The sequence below is a fragment of the Pseudomassariella vexata genome, assembly GCF_002105095.1.
Source record: "Pseudomassariella vexata strain CBS 129021 chromosome Unknown BCR38scaffold_25, whole genome shotgun sequence".
NCBI classification, from domain to species: domain Eukaryota; kingdom Fungi; phylum Ascomycota; class Sordariomycetes; order Amphisphaeriales; family Pseudomassariaceae; genus Pseudomassariella; species Pseudomassariella vexata.
Window position 1 is genome coordinate 365,756 of NW_024467980.1, and position 16,088 is coordinate 381,843.

Below are 16,088 nucleotides of genomic sequence, written 5' to 3' on the forward strand. Positions count from 1 at the left end.
AAAGGGGTTCATTTCGCCGTCTGAACTTTAAGTGACACTAGTCTTCTCTAGTGCCATATTATTTCTGAACCTAGGAACCAGGTGTCCTATCTGACAGAATGTGGCTTGCGCATATCTACTTACATCAGCTCGGTGCTGACAACTCATGCTTCATAAAGCGTCCTCTCAGGGGAGTCAAGAGGCCCAATGCAAAAGGCACTACCACAGGTAGCTGATATGCACAAGTCAACTTACAAGAATTGCATCTTGTCCACGAAGTCGAATATATATAGCCAGAGGCTGGGGTTTCCTACAAGCCAAACTAAAACGCCTCTACGCCAAACCATGCAAACCTATCTACAGTGATGTGGTACACTCACCACAGCTTTTACTGGCTCTTCCTCGACTTCTTGGCCTTCTTGTGCTTCTTCTCCCCCAAAACCTCCTCATACACCTCAGCGGCCGAAGGACCCTCCTTCCTCTTAGCCTTGGTGGACTTCACACTGACGACCGGGTTGGACTGGCCATGCTTCGCGGCTTTGAGCACCGTCTTTTCTGCCTCCTGCCAACCAGGCGCATCGGCTTCGATCTCGTACCTGAAGAGGATATTAGCGGGGTTCTCAGCATGGACTCATGGGTGCCACTTACTGATCAAGAGGCAGGGAGTCAATGAGTTCCCTCTGCTTCTTTCGGATCTCAAGCAACGCTTCGTCTCCGACTTCGTCGAGCTCATCCTGTAGAGATGTCTGCAGAGCAACGAATCGCGTGTCGATCTTCTCATCATCATGGGCTCCACTTGCGTTCTCCACACTGACGCCGATAGCGTCAGACTTGGGCATGGTGGCTTCGATGGCACCGGTAATCAACGAGGTGAAATGCGTCGTCACCTTCCGGATGATCTTGGTGAACATCGACAACAGCTGGTTCGTTGGCAATGATAGCTCCTGAGACACAGCATCCATATCCTTTCGCTGTAATCCCACGGCCAGCAGAATGGCTTGTTGCACACCAGTCAGCTTGATATCACCACGGAGGCGACCGGTGAAGTAGAGAGTGGCTAGCGTGGGAATCAAATCCAAGATGACATGGTAATCAAGCAGATTGTTCGCGTAGGACTCGAGGCGTTTGATATCCCATACGGACATCAGTGCGTCAAGTTCGGCCTTGGTCAGAGGCACTGGCGTTGTGGCAGCCTCCAACTGGGCGGCCGAGTTCGCGGACTCATCAATGCTCAAGGCGGTAATTGAGGCAAATTCGCGGAATTGGTATCCCAACAGTGACAGGAACCGCCGGTGGAAATCCTTGGAAAAGGCTCCCAGCCACGACTTGTCCTCGGTGTTCTGGAGCGGCCGAAGCATCACACATGTGTGCTCTCCGGTCAGGTCATTGGAAGTCTGTCTTAAGTAGACGGGGGCGAATGATGCGCGCTTCCAGAACTTGTGTAATGGTTGAGTCAACCCGAAACTAACACCAATATAATCCAAGATTGCCGGCCGGCGCTCCGAAAGTTGCGCAAAGAGCGGGGGCATCTTGTTGATGTTGCGGACTTTGATTTCATCTTCCAGCAGGTTGGCCTTGGCAAGTTCGGCATCAGTGACGCGGACCATGGTTTCTTCCATGGGCACGTCATCACTTTCGGACAAGCTGGTGAACTTGCCCTCATAGTAGTCGATGAGCAGCTCGAGGGCCCGACTTCCGTATCCCATACTCATATAATTGGGGTCCGTCGCGATACGAACCACTCGGGCACCTGAAAGCGAAGCAAACTCGTCGTCTTGGAATTGCTGGGAGACAAGCCACGGGATCAGATCACCAGCGGGGCGGGATCCTCTGCTCAGACTGTTCAGGACGCTTTGTCTGCTAATCCGACCTTCGAGAGACACCTGAATTGCACAAAGCGGTACTGGAATCTCGACTCCCGACTTTGTCCTCGGCCACTGATCTTGAGGCGGCATGAGAACAAATATCTCATGACCAGGGGCATCCGACAGAAGCTGAAGGTCGTCGGGTGAGTTTTTGTAATGACTCGCAACGAAAAGGCCAATCATCTTCTGCAGGAAATCCTCAGTGACATTGTGAAATGAAAACAGAGTGTCCCGGTTAACGTTGAACAGTTGACATTGGGACGGGTCAGGGCAGCCCTGAGATTTGGTTTTGGGCTCTTCTGCCTCCAGACAAAGCAAGGTGTTTAGCCACTTCTCGACTGGGTCGCCCTCCGCATATCGAATAGGTTCCTTTAATTTGATCTCTCGAAGTTTCCGGCCGCCGTTGAAGCTTTGCTCCTGCGCTTTCGCCGCTTTTCCGCTAGAGCGATCCGCAATCTGGGTGCTATCCGAAGCCGCGCCGGCACTGGATTGTTCGCGGAGCTGCTTGATCAGCTTGAGAGAAAGCGATCGCCCAGTTCCTTCGTAACCGTTGATGGTCGATGACATGAACACAAGGTAGGGACCCATAAGCTTGCGCACCAGGGGAAGAGGGATGGCCGCTGCCTCGTCGATAACGAGAAGTTCTGCTTGGCCGAGAACATGGGCATCCTGGGGCCGAATGTACTGGATTGTCTGACGATGCGCACGGTGGATGTTGACGCGAACGATTGCTTTTTGGAAGTCGGGGTTGGTTGATTGAATGATAGAGTAGTCGGCATGGTCAACGTATCCTAGGGCGTCGAATCCCTTGAAAATGAATTCGAAAAGCGTTTTCAGATTTTCAGGGGAGGGACTCGTGATGAAGATGTTGCTATAGCCGAGGGCAACTGAGGCTGCCACGGCCATTCCTAGCGCCGCAGACTTTCCTCGACCACGTGCTGCTGTGAGAGTGACAGTGTTTCGCAATGTCTTCTCTGTGATGGCCTCTACAAAGGTCAGTAATGCTTGTGCTTGGTCGGTCGTCTTGGCCAACGTAATGAGCGACCCGATCGGTTTCGAGTCTCGATGCGCATCCTTGATCGCTTCCAAGTCCTTTTGAGCCTGCGTTTTGGGCTCGTCTAGATCCGGAGGAGGCAAGAGCTTCACATCCTTCGCACCCGAGATGGGTACAACGTTGAACTCGTCGTCGATGATCAAACATGACTTGCAGCTTCCCAGCGACAGGATAAAACGTTCGTTAAACCTTGGGACGACATCTTGTTGAGCCTCGGTTCGAAACCTCGAGTGGCAATCCATCGTCATTGTGTATAGTTGTTTCAAACTCTGCAAGTTCTTCAGGAGCAGTACCACGACACCACCACCTTCGACCGTCTCAATGGTCCGGGCGAGGATGTTTGGGGTCATGGCCTCGAAGTCTTGTAGAATGAGCATTCCAAACGTTTGACCCAATATCTTTTCGGTTTCCTTATAGTAGCAATAGCGGATGTTATTCAAGGACAAGAACAGCTCGAATGCGTCTTCGGTGTTTGGTTCGCGGATTCCTTTCTTGATCTCCTTCTTGATCTTCGCCTCGCGCTTCTTCCGGTGACTCGTGAAGCCAAGCATCTTGTTCTTGTATGTCCAAAGGACGGATTTGTTGGCTCGAAGCTCACTTTGCGTCATGATGACTGTCGCACCGATTAGTACCATGAAACAGATCATACTGAGCAGAGTCTCAATTCTTACAGTGCAGGTTCACGATCACATCCTTGCTCCTGTCGCCAATAACAACCTATTTGCATCATCAGCCACGGTCGCTAGCAGCCAGCAAAGACTGATCGGAGACTGGAGGCATTCTCCCGGGATATTACTTACAAAGAAGCTTCTCTTCTTCTCCTGCAATCCATTCTTAAGGAGCGCAGGAATGCGACTGTCGACCTGTTTCCGTACCATCGTGAATGATGTGTTGTTGTTCAAGCCTATCCAAGGTCGGCGCAGTAGCGTTCCAATTCGCCTTTAGAACTTGAAGCTCCAATTCCAAAAATTTTGGCGGAGACTTGATTCTGCCGGGCGGTGAAAGTGGGCTCAATCACTAGACCAGCCTAGCTTGTTGGAGAGTGCATCATACCCCATCTGCCACACCTCTGAAAATGCTCAACTGTGGAATCCCCAGAATCGAGTGCTAGCTACAGGGTATGCTCTCTCCTGGCCTTTTTTTTCCATCGTGCTCGGGCCATGAGGCGTTGTGGGTTCTTTTCAGTCTATTTTAATCTGTAGTTTAGGAGAATAATCGCTCTCACACAGTGGTTCGTGGAAAGGGACGGCTATGCAGGCGGTACTTAAGATTAATGGAAAGGTTGGGAAAGCTTGTCGCTTCAACACATCAGCCAAGGGAGAATCCTATGTATCGCAGCAAGTTGACCACGGCATCGCAAGATCACGAAGGCGGATACACAACCCGAGCAAGAGGGTATCGGCAGATTCTATCAGGGAGATGGAGGACCTGTTGAACAAAGAATAAAGGGAAACCCCAAAGCACGCAAGAGCTGCAATTCCGTAATGGATTAGCTGTCGGGATCCACGTATTAGCGTCTGTATTGGTACTATGAAGGTGCGTAAGGGACCAACCCCAAGTTGGCCCCGAGGAGTCTCTAATTACTACAACGCGTGCCTGCGTGCCTCGTCTCCTCCATACCTGAGGCCACAACTACCCACGCCACCTGCACTGTTACATTACGGCCTAAGTATTGACTTAGAAAGTTCTAGTTCACGTGTAGAAGAGCCGAAACAGGAGCCGGAGCGGTTGGCAATGGTGTTCAAGCCACTCGAGAAAAAAGGGGGGGGAAACAATGCACTCTCTGCGCCATCTCACCTCTCCTTCCTTGCGCTCCCCTCCGACCCCATTGCCATTAAGTAAAGCATTAGATAGATCAATGTGCTAGTTCCAGGTTCAGGTTTATGAACAAAATAGTATAACATCCATTATTGACGGGGGCTTTGTCTAACCCATCCAATGAATAATCGTGTGAACAGTGAACAAGTAGTGCTTATGTGATTACACGACACTGCCACGGGAACAAAACAAATTCTGGATTGCAGCAACGGAATTCGAGCGACGAGAAATTCCGGCTTCCAATATCATTCCGCTCTAATTAAGCGTGAGGGTGAGAATAACGTTATGTTGAAGCATGATTTCTCCATTGAATATGGGGAAAATATCCGGTAACCGGCCAGCCTACCCCTGAGCGCCTGACAGTTTGACTTCGGCACCCCGGCTATGCGGCACTTGTGCATTAAGATCTTCCATTAATTATGGAGACCGACACTTGAAATTCAGGTCAGGAAACGGGAACTGGGGCACGGGTTTGAAGAACATGTGATGGGGACTGGGAACTCCGTCTGGGAACTTTCAACTTGTATCGGATGAAAATGGGGTTCCATTGGTTGGGACCCCACTCAACCTAGTGCAATTCGCAGCGGCTCAGGCCAACTTTAGTTCATCCTTCTAGAGTATGTGTAAGGGGTTATTAATAGGACCAACTTTGCTTATTGGATGAGAAGATTCGGCCGGCGCGAGGAAGGAGTCAACGGGAATAGAAACTCTACGTTGAAAGTCAAATCGTCAAATGGTGTGACTTTCTGCAGTGTCTCAGTAATGGTGACATGCAACCGCCATCCGTTTGAAGCAATGGCCAATTGGCTAGTCTATTCGCACGGCTGTGAATAAGTCAACATCGCACATCGGATTGACTGCTGTGGTTGACTCAATGGAAATTGAGTCAAACCGAAGCTGCAATGAAGTCAGAGTAAGAGCCTTGGTCCTTCGAATCGCTACACGTAACTTGTCGGCCGGAGAAAAGCTTCCACTCTGGATGAAAGGCTGGCCCATGAAGGACGAATATTGAAATTTGCACACGACAGCCACAATGCCGGGTCATCAATTAGTTGACATGGTTTGATGCCAAGTTGTGCGCATTGACCTGTGCCGCTATCCGATGAATGGGTGTGGCGGCACCAGAATCAGCATAACGCGGTAGGCTCTCCCGGAATTTACATCTTTCGAGCTTGGCAGATGCAGGGCTGGTTGATCTAGCCCAAAGCTATTCCCAGAGCAGCCAAGTCAATAATCCACCCCCTGCAACATGTGTCTTGGCAAGTCTGCTTTCTCCTTGCAACCCATGCCGCCTCATCATGGTCGATCTGATTGAAGTATCTGGCCATCCCTCGGGGGGAGGTTGTGTGGATGTGGGAGTTCCTCATCCAGCAAGCATCTGAGCCTCCAAAAGAGATCGTTGCCATCATGTCGTCTGCTGATACCGTAATTCGGGAGAAGGTGCCGAGGACGATGGGTTCCCGTTTTTCGTTTCTTCGCACCAAACGCACCATAGCCGTCCTGGTTATCTTAACTTGTGCTGTGATCACATTAATTGGTGAGTTATCTTTCGGATATGCACCGAGCCGCAACCTTGCCGTCGCACTGACTGACATGCTTCCTTCCCCCAAACAGCCCTTGCCGCAGCGCACGTAATTGGCGACTCGTCTGATCAACATCTGAGCGCTGTTGCTGGTAGTAACAACGATGCCCAACCGCAGACAACAAGTGGGTCCAACGACAATGACGCAGCAGCGACAGCTTCGTCTTTGGCACCTGCTCAAACCCACATATCCGCAACCAAAGCCTCGGCAACATTGTCGCCAAAGTCTTCAACCACCGCCACCTCTTCGACCTCCGGGGCAACTTCGACGGTCGTATCTGTACCGGGAAGCATCGCCAATGGAACCTCCCTCCGCATTATGTGCCTCGGTGCCTCCGTCGTCAAGGGCGAAACGTCCCCCGGCACCGTCGGCTTCCGCCCGACCCTGCGCGACGAAGTGGCCGCTCTTGGAGCCCCCGTAAACATGGTAGGCTCCGTGTCCTTGGGGGATATGATCGACAACGACATCGAGGCGTATGGCGGCTTCAAGATCAGCCAGATTTTCAACGCGGCCAAGAAAGTGGTGCCCCAGATGCAGCCCAACGTCTTCGTCATCAACGACGGCACCAACAACGTGCTGCAGCAGAAGGAAATAGCTACCGCCGGTGCCGACATGGAGAAGTTCATTAACTATCTGCTCACGGCTTCGCCAAGGTCCTTCGTCGTCCTGAGCACGCTGCTCATCAACACGGTAGGCAACGGCGCGTTGGAGCCCGACATCGAGGACATCAACCAGCAGTTCCGCGACCTCATGAAGAAGTTCGAAAAGGAGGGGAAGCCCGTCGTGCTCGCCGAGCTGCATCCCAGCACTGGTTTGCCAGATCGACCTCAGACTTCTGACATTGGACCCGACGGTTCGCACCCCACGGTGAACGGATACCAAATCATGGGACATCTGCTCGCCGAAGCCATCATCGCCGGCGACAAACAGGGCCTGCTACAGGTCCCTGTCGACAACGGCATTGCGGATTATGGCGAGAAGGAGAAGGCGACTGCGGCTACGACGGCATCTACAGCCAAGAGGACCGCTACTCCGCGACGACGAAGGCGCGTATGATCGTGTGATGGATTGCTGGATCGGCACACTCACTTCACACGGAACCAAACACCATTTCTTATGTATCAGAGGTAATACATGGGGTCCGTCAGTACCTGCGGAAAAATACAAGGCTGCATGAGCCTAATTTCAGGGAACTAATTACGACCACTTAACCCACTTCACCTTCGGCCCAGCATCTACTGGCATTATTGTCGCCATAGGAGCCCCGCCGTTGCTCTATTTACTAGATCTTGTTTAATCTCTCTTTGGGAATAACAAAAAATACGGAACCATGCGACCAAGATACCCATTGGTTCATCATTCGGCGTTGGATCGGAGTTTGCGACACAGCACGGGGGTGGGTTCATGGAGCAGATTCACTCATACTTGGACACATAATGTTTACCGCACTCAGCCGGGTTACAGATGGGACGGATGGATGGGTTGGCTTGACAGACACGTCAGGGGTACAATAAATGCGTCTGTACGATAGAGCTGTTGGCATCACATATCACCGCGGGAACAAAAAGACTGGTGAGAACCCCCGAGGGCTTGTATCACACCACTACGTGATACAGGTTGGGCTCTCATTATATAGGCCCTTAAGCAATGATAGGAGAGGACAGGGTGGCGTGCACGCATGTCGTGATTGTGCGATTGATTCAATAGACGCGATCGTTCATATAGAAAAACATAAAATCGAAGAAATACGTCCAACCCGATCGACTTCTCGCCGTGCGTTTTTGCCATTCAACATTGCTCCACCTCTCTCCTCATCCCCTCCCCGTAACACCAAAATGAGGATATTTGCTTTCGCTGTTGCTGCTCTCTTGAGCATGATAAACTCAGTCGCCACCAACTACGCTTCTAGCTGTAGCTCACCCGCGATCGTCCAGGACAGCCAACACCAGTACCTCGAAGCTGCCTGCCTGCTCCCGTCATTCGTCGTCGAAGCACCGCAGTCCCGCTGTTCCATGCTCGACCTAAATCTCTGCTACGGCTTCATAGACGGACAGATCAAGGCGGAAGACGGGTAAGTGTCCACGGTAGTAGAAAGTGTGGGCAATACAGGCAAGAGAGTTAGATGATGATGGGACTAACTCCCGAAGGCCGCAGCTATGGAAGGGCTCTCTATGGGCAGCTGGCCCAAGCATTGCCCCAAGGACACAGACGGTGTTTCTAGGGCATGCAACAGAAAGCTAACCAATCAAGGCTCTATTGACAGATTTTCGTAAGCCATTTCCTCTGAGAGTTGACTGACGATACTTGGATGCAGTGGCAACTTCTCCACCCAATGCGATGAACACAGCATCAGGATGGACGGCTCTGTGGTACGGGCTACTTGTACACCCTTTCCCTTGCCGGGGGATACACATCCGGGGAAGGTGCAGGCTTCAATTGATACTGGTTAGTTTGCTGGATTTGACACGGACGCTGAGGTTGGAATGGTGACTGACTGAGCCTTTTGGGTACAGATCCGCTGATTATGGTGGATGATATGGGGATGCTTGTGTGTTACGGGCATACAGGAGTGAAATGTTGAGCTGGTCGGCTGATGCTCGATTGCGCGGGGTTATATTTTGAGGAGTAGCTATGGTGTGGGACAGAAGTCGTGGTATATGAGTTGCTATTCATGGTTGGAGGGCTAGCATGGGATGGTTGATGCTAGAATAGCTGCGTAATCGTAATTTGGTATGAGAAAAGCTTGTGGCATTAGTCTTTCTACGACTACTTAGTGATATTTATCCAAGGTATGCCTATCTACTTTCAAACTTGCTGCTGTCGCTGCCACTGTCGATGTTACCATACCTTGACAACTTTGTGTTACCTGACTGTACTTCACTCGAAAAGTCCTTCATACCCCCATGCCTCATAGGTTGCTCACTTATAATGCTCAGAGTCCATCAAAAGCATCAGCCCGTCTCAATATGTGTGCCTTGCACTAATCGTAACCATAAGCCCCATCATCAACCAAAACGCCGCACTGCGAATCTCCTTGATCGGCCTCGTCGAGTCCACCACTGAGAACTCATATCTTCGTAACCCACGTTAACCCCCAGCCAACTCACTCGATAACGAAATAAATCCACTTACCTCTGGAAACAACTTATTCATCTCCATCATCACAATCCATCCCCAAGATAATTATACTTCCCAATCCCATACAGTACATCCAACACTCCTTCGGTGGTCAGCTTTGCAAGGGGGTGATCGATTGGTTGTTGCTGAAGATGACGAAGTAGAGAATGTAAGCCATCCATTCAATTCAAATATACAGCAAAGTGCATCCCCGAGTACCCCCGGATCGAACGTAGTCCGCAGTGCCGCCTGCATCTCCTCGTTAACCGTACAGATAGAACGATCCTTCCATTCATCGAGCTAAAGATCCGTACCAAGGCCCTTTGCGATACGACGACTTGTGCGCATCCATACGCTGGATTTAGTCGGCGTCAGTCGTTATACATGAGTTGGAGCCCATGCGGACGAGGGGGCCTTTTCATGACACCTCAAAGATCAACTGTATTTGTTGCCAAGGGACACGGGGATAGCAGGAGGTTAGTTGATACCATATTTATTCGGCATCAGGAGTGTATCGAGATGGCGGCGTAATCTACGCAGGTGAGGATCACAATGTCTAGGGGTAATGAGCATTTAGTTGTCCTGTAACTGGTGATGAGGTCAATCAGGGCCATGGTACTGTGAGGGTTGAGTCGGTGATAACTTATCATAGCGACAGGGCCAGTTATAGAATACGATGTGAGAACAGGAATTGAAGTACCTCAGTGCCTTCTCCGTGAAATAGGAGACGTACACAGTATGCACAACACCCACACAGAGTTGAATTGAGTTACCAATAGGGACAAGGGGTCTGTGTTGCTTAAACTTGAAATCAAAACTTGAATAGTGGCGGAGGTAGCCTAGTTGCATCTCAGATTACTGTGTTGAAGTGTAACACTGCATACTATGTACCCACCCTTAAAAATACCAAACCTTGGATGGCAATAGAGAATGTGGATAATATAATTTAGTCGTGAAATGAGAAGCCTTTAATTGTAGTCAGAAATATTGAGCAAGGGACGAAACTGAATGGTTGATTTGATTGGTTTGGGTACCACAGCGTTGCATGGTACCAAACCTGAGCTGCCTGGTCGAGGGGAAGGTCAAAGCAGGTCCCGCTCAACAAAACCCATTCAGACCAATTGTTCCTGATGCTTTCTGCCTCTGGCCTAACTGTCTGGAAAACTCTGCAGATCTGACCTGATTAGACGCCCAGTGGCTGGGTTGGCAGTCAGACACGAATGGTTTGAGGAGGCTTGAAGGCTACCATCCATTTGGTATACTTGCCTCGATACCTTGCCAGAAATACAATCTCGAGCATTGACTTCACAGATCAGCAATGCCCTTGTCAGCCAATCAATCCTACAGTACTGTCTTGGTTGAGGCTTTCAGTCAACCATCGCAACGATGAGATTGAGATGTCTTGAATCTTAATCTGGGATCTGATGTGAGATTAGTCTTTTTTTATGTCATATTACACCCAATTCTATATGGTCTTGCTTGTCTTGTTGTGGCGAACACCTGTATTTCACTAGTATAAGTACCCGGAAGCAGCTTATTTCCATGTCTTGTTTCCCTGGATTCTCTTTCAGCACCTCTTAACATCTTCCAGTTATTTAAATTCAAAGGTATTTCATTAAGATAGTCAGTGACATGCACGGGGAGCAGTTCGCCTACTACCAGCTAAGAAAGCGGCAGACAAGAGATTTGTCGATTCTGCACAATGCCTTGGAAAATTGAGAATAATAAGTTGTGTCCAGCCATGATAATGAAAGCTAGTGCAGTAGTTTGACTAGACGGCAAAGTTCCATGTAGGACACTTTAAATCCCCATAAGTCCAGCTCCTCGAGAATGCACACTATGCTGGTCTCCGTGGTTCTACTTCTTCGAGCGCATGCACACCCGCGTGATCTATATTTCTACCCATGGGATTGGCGGCCACTTTTACGCCTGAATGTCTGCAAGCAATTACCTTCAAACTGTTATTATGCATCTAAGATGAAGTTTTTAGATCTATAGGCCTTGTTACTGACCCATAGCGTCTTTATCATGGTGGCAGCGAATTGCAGGTACGGCGAGACGACCTGGATGCTGATACCAACAGGTATGCCACTCACTACCGAAGCATTGGGCAACGTTCTCGCTCATGAATGGAGATGTAGAATCTGTCTGCAGTTCGGCCTATTGCGTTCAAAAGATTGCATGTTGAGCCATCATGTATCCGGTATCGATATGTGAATTCAACAACGCCTGCTTAATAGTATTTTCAATGGTCAAACTGTGTCGACACGTTTTGTTATGGAAAATAATTCAGTTTCGAATAGAAGCGTAACCTGAAAATGTGACATAGGTATTGGCAACTAGCATATGAAGTTCATTGTATGTTGGAGATATATCTAGACCTAACTTTCCGCCACTAGGCTTCCTGCTTAGAGTTAGAATTTGACTAGTAGGACTACTAGCTCCTATGGATCTACCCGACTTTCTAGATATGTTATGGCTCGCGTTTCTACGCATATCTCGACCGGCGCTTCTGTATTTTAAACGTGTGGCCCGAATATCAGGTCGATACGCCACCTACTCAGCCTTCGCGCATTGGAGGATCTTGAGAATATTGGAATTGCGTGAAGTTCGAGTTTAAATCAACAACTGTTTACATATCTCCTGAATATTCGCGTGTCGAGGGCTGGAGGGCTGGTATGCTAGACATCATATCGAAGCTGGTTGGGATGCAACTGCCACTATAGTTTAACATCGCAGTAGGCATGTTACATCTGTGGGCAGTGCATGAAATTCTGGTCTCCTTCAATATAGCTCACAAAATAATACACCTTTACGCAGAGCTTCATTGGTCGCAGAATCTTTAAGAACGGCGCTTGGCCGACATTAGGTCACGCAGCAATGACGTCATGCTTGTTTCAATAAATGTTTCGCTAGCTCTTACTAATCATGACACCGACATGCAAAACGGCAACTACCAGTACTAAACACCTTCCGAGCCAAGCATCTTACAATCCAGTATCATCTTTGCACAACCTCTTTCTCCCATATACCAAAATCCATCAATAGGAAACTTATTGACTCCCGCATCAACCAGATCCAGATGAATACTCAAAACGAACAGCTCGCCACTTCTAAGGAAGCAGAGCAGAAACATACCTCCACAGCAGCTACGGCCGAGGATAAGAATCCCGAGGAAGTCGCCGAGGCCAGCGACCCAGCCCAGGCAGCCACAGAGCCGACTAAGCCGACGCAGCTGCGCTCGCACTTCAAGGGCATGCCCAACCAGTGGGAGAAGAATAGTATGCGTACCCCAGTTCACAAGACGATCTTATAGCACATTGATTGATAGTCTCGGATGCTAACAGGTTAAATAGAGAAGAAGGATGATGCATAAATGTCTCTCAGCACACAACTGCGGCAGAGAACGAGGGTGGCACTGAGGGCATGGTTTAGTCGTCAGGACACGTATATTTCATTCTCTGGATTCTGCACTGCGTAGTTAGCTCTTGGGTGGGCGTCATTGGTCACAAGCCCCTGAGTATATCAGTTGAGAGACTACAAGTATCAATGACCGTTTATAACGTTTGGACTTAGTGAACTCGATGACTCACCAACCATATGTCTCCAGGGATATGCTTGACTCGGTTAGTGTGGCTGTATAGGCAGAGGCTTCGTTCGCTGCTGACAAATGGAGGGCTTATTGTGCACTTTGTTAAGCTTCACTTAAAGGGCAACCACTACCTAGATTATGTATCCAAAAGAAAGACAAGAGTATTTCACCATTGAACCCGTCTGAATTAGTACTTAAGCCCAAAATCTTACAACAGCCGTAAACCAAGAAAGGCCAAACTCGCCCGTCTCATCCATACACCGTGTATTGTACGTGTAAGTCCTTATTTCAAGGGTGCATAAGGCGCTTAGTTTCGGATACTGCAACACCACAAAGGCAAAGGGTTCCCGCCATGGAACAAAAACCAACCTCTTTTTTGGAGCTCATTTGCACCTTCTTCCCACACTTTACAATGAGCTAGCTGACTTTCATGGCTGGGGCACAGAAGCGTCTTTTGTATTTTACGGATTATTTAATTCATGTGATTACCATAAGATATTATACCAGATTTGACGATGCCAAGGATAATGCCAATACAGGTTTAAGATACAAGAGACAAGCCGTTTGATGAAGCCCACAAAGGCTGTACATTAGATATCCTTAGACTGGAATCCCGAGGTAATTCCGGGGATACGCTGCTGGTCCGTGCGGCTAGGCTGGTGTCAGGGTGGAAATGGGCCTACGTCAATTCAACGCGCACGCATTTGATAACTTCTCTTCATGTCGCCGACACAATGCGTGATGGATCAATCCGAATCAGAGATTGTACAAAGTCATCCTATCGGCGATCACCTGGATGTGTTCCGCACATCGTTTCATTCAAAACATCAGGATCCAATTCCCCTGGATACGCTTGGCAATCAAGGCACTGTAAACATAGTCCTGGTTATTAGTATTGTGTCTTCTAACTAGAGTTTTGAACTCCGGTACTTCAGACTCATCCTACTTCCCTACCTGCAGAGCCTCCCAGTTGCAGGTCTGCTCGTTTCGAAGACAGGCCGTGGCACCATTCGCAGTAGTCTTCTAAAAATCGTTCCTGCAATCACCTCAGATGACTTTGACTGCGACCATATAAAACCCCTCCTTGAACGCAGTCTTTACGAACAAGCCCGACGAAGAGGTCTGTTATCAAGTCTACAATGCCGTCACCGAATCTACCCCACCACTCCGACCGGTCGCATCTTCCCTCCAACAAACGGCGGAGCTTCTCAGTACAGACAGTTTCGTGAATTCCTCTGAATACCGCAAATACATGGGCTGTTTGCTGGAAGATGAACTTGGGGTTTTGTAGATTGGTGTTCCTAGTTTATGAAACGGTTTTTAGGAGGTGTGGCAGAGCTTGAGACGGCATCCGAGGTCTTCCAGTGCACTGAAGGAACCAGTCTACTTTTCCGTGATGGATGGAATAGATGGCCAGAAGATGCAAATAAGACGGGCGTTCTAAGCTGGTTCGCAAAATCCAGCAAGAAGCTAGCGGGATTTGCAGATAAGTATATACCAAACTCGGTATATCAACGAAGACCATTAGCACAGCCTAACTAGCTGATTCAGGGTTCGCTGGCGGAGCGTAAATTGGACGTTAGCTTCGTGAATGACCCTAACGCGAGTAAGGAATGTAGATGCCACTGGTCGCAGATCCTACTACCTGGAGGCTTAAGAACAGCCTATCAGCCGATATGCCTTCAAAGGCATAGGTCGATAGTAGGAGATATGCGAGAAGTGCTCGCTGCTGAAGTAGCTATTCTTCTAGGTACTGCCGGAGTGCCTTAAATTAGGTCTCGTGTAGACCTTACGTTTTATAGAACTTTAGTTATTCTCCTAGTTTAAGGGGTATCTCGTGATCCTCTAGGCTATACTTTGGTAATCTAGTGCTTATCTTTCCGCTAAATACGATTTAGGGACTGTGTTCTTATATGCCGTATGCGATAGTTCCTTAATATTATCTAGATGCTCAATCCCTTCTAAGTCGATTATATTCGTTAGCTCTCTACCTGTATCGATTAGGTTACCGTGCCGCTAGGGTTATCGTTGTCACGACCTGGGTTGCATCGCATTGGTAGAGACCTCGATTAGGTGCTATCGACGAAGATTCTACTCTAAGGAGCGAAGGAAAGAAGATCACAACTTAGGTTTTGTTAGGCAACCTTGGTGGGCTTTGCCAAGACCACCAAGGTTACCACGTGACTTAGCCCTTCGGGACTAAGTCCAACCTTCGTGCTCCATAGGACTAGATAGAATGTCATGCTTTTACAACCTCACAAATCTTTGACCACCTTTGCGTGTAACAGGTTTGAGGGAGCGCGACTAAGTCATCCACGCTTGGCGGGGCTCCTACAAGGTTTATGATTGGCTTCCCATCTGACACTGCCACGGCAGGTGTTCTAGCTGTAAGTCACCTAGTTGTAGTGTGTCAGGGTACGGCTAGGCCGAAGGCAATAGTACAGAGTGATGGGGAGTAACGGGCGTCCCTCCTACGTAGCACCGGGTGGTCACTGGCGGTCTCAGGTAGGGGTGCCCACGGTGATGCATTGATCTCTGCCCTCTCTATCTTCCTCCGTCTCGACTCCTTACTTATAGCCAGCCGAGGTTCTCTCTTGGATTCTGGATGTTTGCTTCCGTATGTCTGTGTTCCTCCGACTTCGGCCAATATCTTGGACAGCGGCTCCTTATCTGCAACCAAGCGATTCCCTATCCGCTGCAAACGGCTTCAACGGCTCTCATTCGCCACAAGCGGCTCTCTAGCCGCCACAAACGGCTTCCTACCTGGTGGAAGCCGGCCCGCCTCGGATGACACTTGTGGCTCTGACAACTCCTTCCCTATCCTACTTCGAGATGGTCCTTATATAGATAGCTAGGCCGCCGCTTGGACCCGGCATAACAGCAGGGTCGGCGATGCCAAGGATCTTGACTCTCGTCATCCCAAAGCTTCACATAGATTGTAATCATGATTCGGGAGTCTTTTGTCCGAAACACCCCTCCGGCGGCCCGCCGGTGTCCTGCGTTCAGTGTCCTGACACCCACTGGTGCCTATGGCATTCTGTTCTCTGACATAGTGAGTCTGCGAGGGTTGACCTTCACAC

The 16,088-nt window shown here is 49.3% G+C and overlaps 5 protein-coding genes across 5 annotated transcripts; 4 read left to right on the forward strand and 1 right to left on the reverse strand.

The window, feature by feature from the left end:
* Window positions 1-484: 484 nt before the first annotated feature.
* On the reverse strand, window positions 485-4,102 carry BCR38DRAFT_122354 (GNAT acetyltransferase 2-domain-containing protein). Its single transcript, XM_040853480.1, has 3 exons — window positions 3,699-4,102; window positions 3,570-3,615; window positions 485-3,511 (listed from the first exon to the last, which is right to left on the reverse strand). Exons 1-3 carry the CDS (start codon window positions 3,774-3,776, stop codon window positions 624-626), a joined length of 3,012 nt encoding a protein of 1,003 aa, XP_040709891.1. The 5' UTR covers window positions 3,777-4,102; the 3' UTR covers window positions 485-623.
* Window positions 4,103-6,123: 2,021 nt separating this feature from the next.
* On the forward strand, window positions 6,124-7,355 carry BCR38DRAFT_414792 (SGNH hydrolase-type esterase domain-containing protein; the record flags this gene model as incomplete). Its single annotated transcript, XM_040858970.1, has 2 exons — window positions 6,124-6,253; window positions 6,331-7,355. 2 exons carry the CDS (start codon window positions 6,124-6,126, stop codon window positions 7,353-7,355), a joined length of 1,155 nt encoding a protein of 384 aa, XP_040709892.1.
* Window positions 7,356-8,134: 779 nt separating this feature from the next.
* BCR38DRAFT_414793 (uncharacterized protein) lies at window positions 8,135-9,151 on the forward strand (the record flags this gene model as incomplete). Its single annotated transcript, XM_040858971.1, has 4 exons — window positions 8,135-8,370; window positions 8,614-8,744; window positions 8,813-8,847; window positions 9,089-9,151. 4 exons carry the CDS (start codon window positions 8,135-8,137, stop codon window positions 9,149-9,151), a joined length of 465 nt encoding a protein of 154 aa, XP_040709893.1.
* Window positions 9,152-12,370: 3,219 nt separating this feature from the next.
* On the forward strand, window positions 12,371-13,207 carry BCR38DRAFT_451925 (uncharacterized protein). The gene is made up of 2 exons (XM_040861496.1): window positions 12,371-12,697; window positions 12,773-13,207. The coding sequence occupies exons 1-2, from the start codon at window positions 12,499-12,501 to the stop codon at window positions 12,790-12,792; spliced, it is 219 nt and encodes a 72-aa protein (XP_040709894.1). The 5' UTR covers window positions 12,371-12,498; the 3' UTR covers window positions 12,793-13,207.
* A 911-nt stretch (window positions 13,208-14,118) lies between these two features.
* On the forward strand, window positions 14,119-14,766 carry BCR38DRAFT_122405 (uncharacterized protein). Its single transcript, XM_040853481.1, has one exon. It carries the CDS (start codon window positions 14,317-14,319, stop codon window positions 14,548-14,550), a length of 234 nt encoding a protein of 77 aa, XP_040709895.1. The 5' UTR covers window positions 14,119-14,316; the 3' UTR covers window positions 14,551-14,766.
* The last annotated feature ends 1,322 nt before the right edge of the window (window positions 14,767-16,088 follow it).

Excerpts from the sequence above, each read along its gene's own strand:
- BCR38DRAFT_122354 (XM_040853480.1), bottom strand. The coding sequence starts at position 3,776 with ATGGTACGGAAACAGGTCGACAGTCGCATTCCTGCGCTCCTTAAGAAT. Across the intron at positions 3,616-3,698 it reads AGAAGAAGAGAAGCTTCTTT|GTTGTTATTGGCGACAGGAG; the intron begins GTAAGTAATATC and ends TGATGCAAATAG. Across the intron at positions 3,512-3,569 it reads TGTGATCGTGAACCTGCACT|TCATCATGACGCAAAGTGAG; the intron begins GTAAGAATTGAG and ends TCGGTGCGACAG.
- BCR38DRAFT_451925 (XM_040861496.1), top strand. The coding sequence starts at position 12,499 with ATGAATACTCAAAACGAACAGCTCGCCACTTCTAAGGAAGCAGAGCAG. Across the intron at positions 12,698-12,772 it reads CAACCAGTGGGAGAAGAATA|AGAAGAAGGATGATGCATAA; the intron begins GTATGCGTACCC and ends CAGGTTAAATAG.
- BCR38DRAFT_122405 (XM_040853481.1), top strand. The coding sequence starts at position 14,317 with ATGAAACGGTTTTTAGGAGGTGTGGCAGAGCTTGAGACGGCATCCGAG.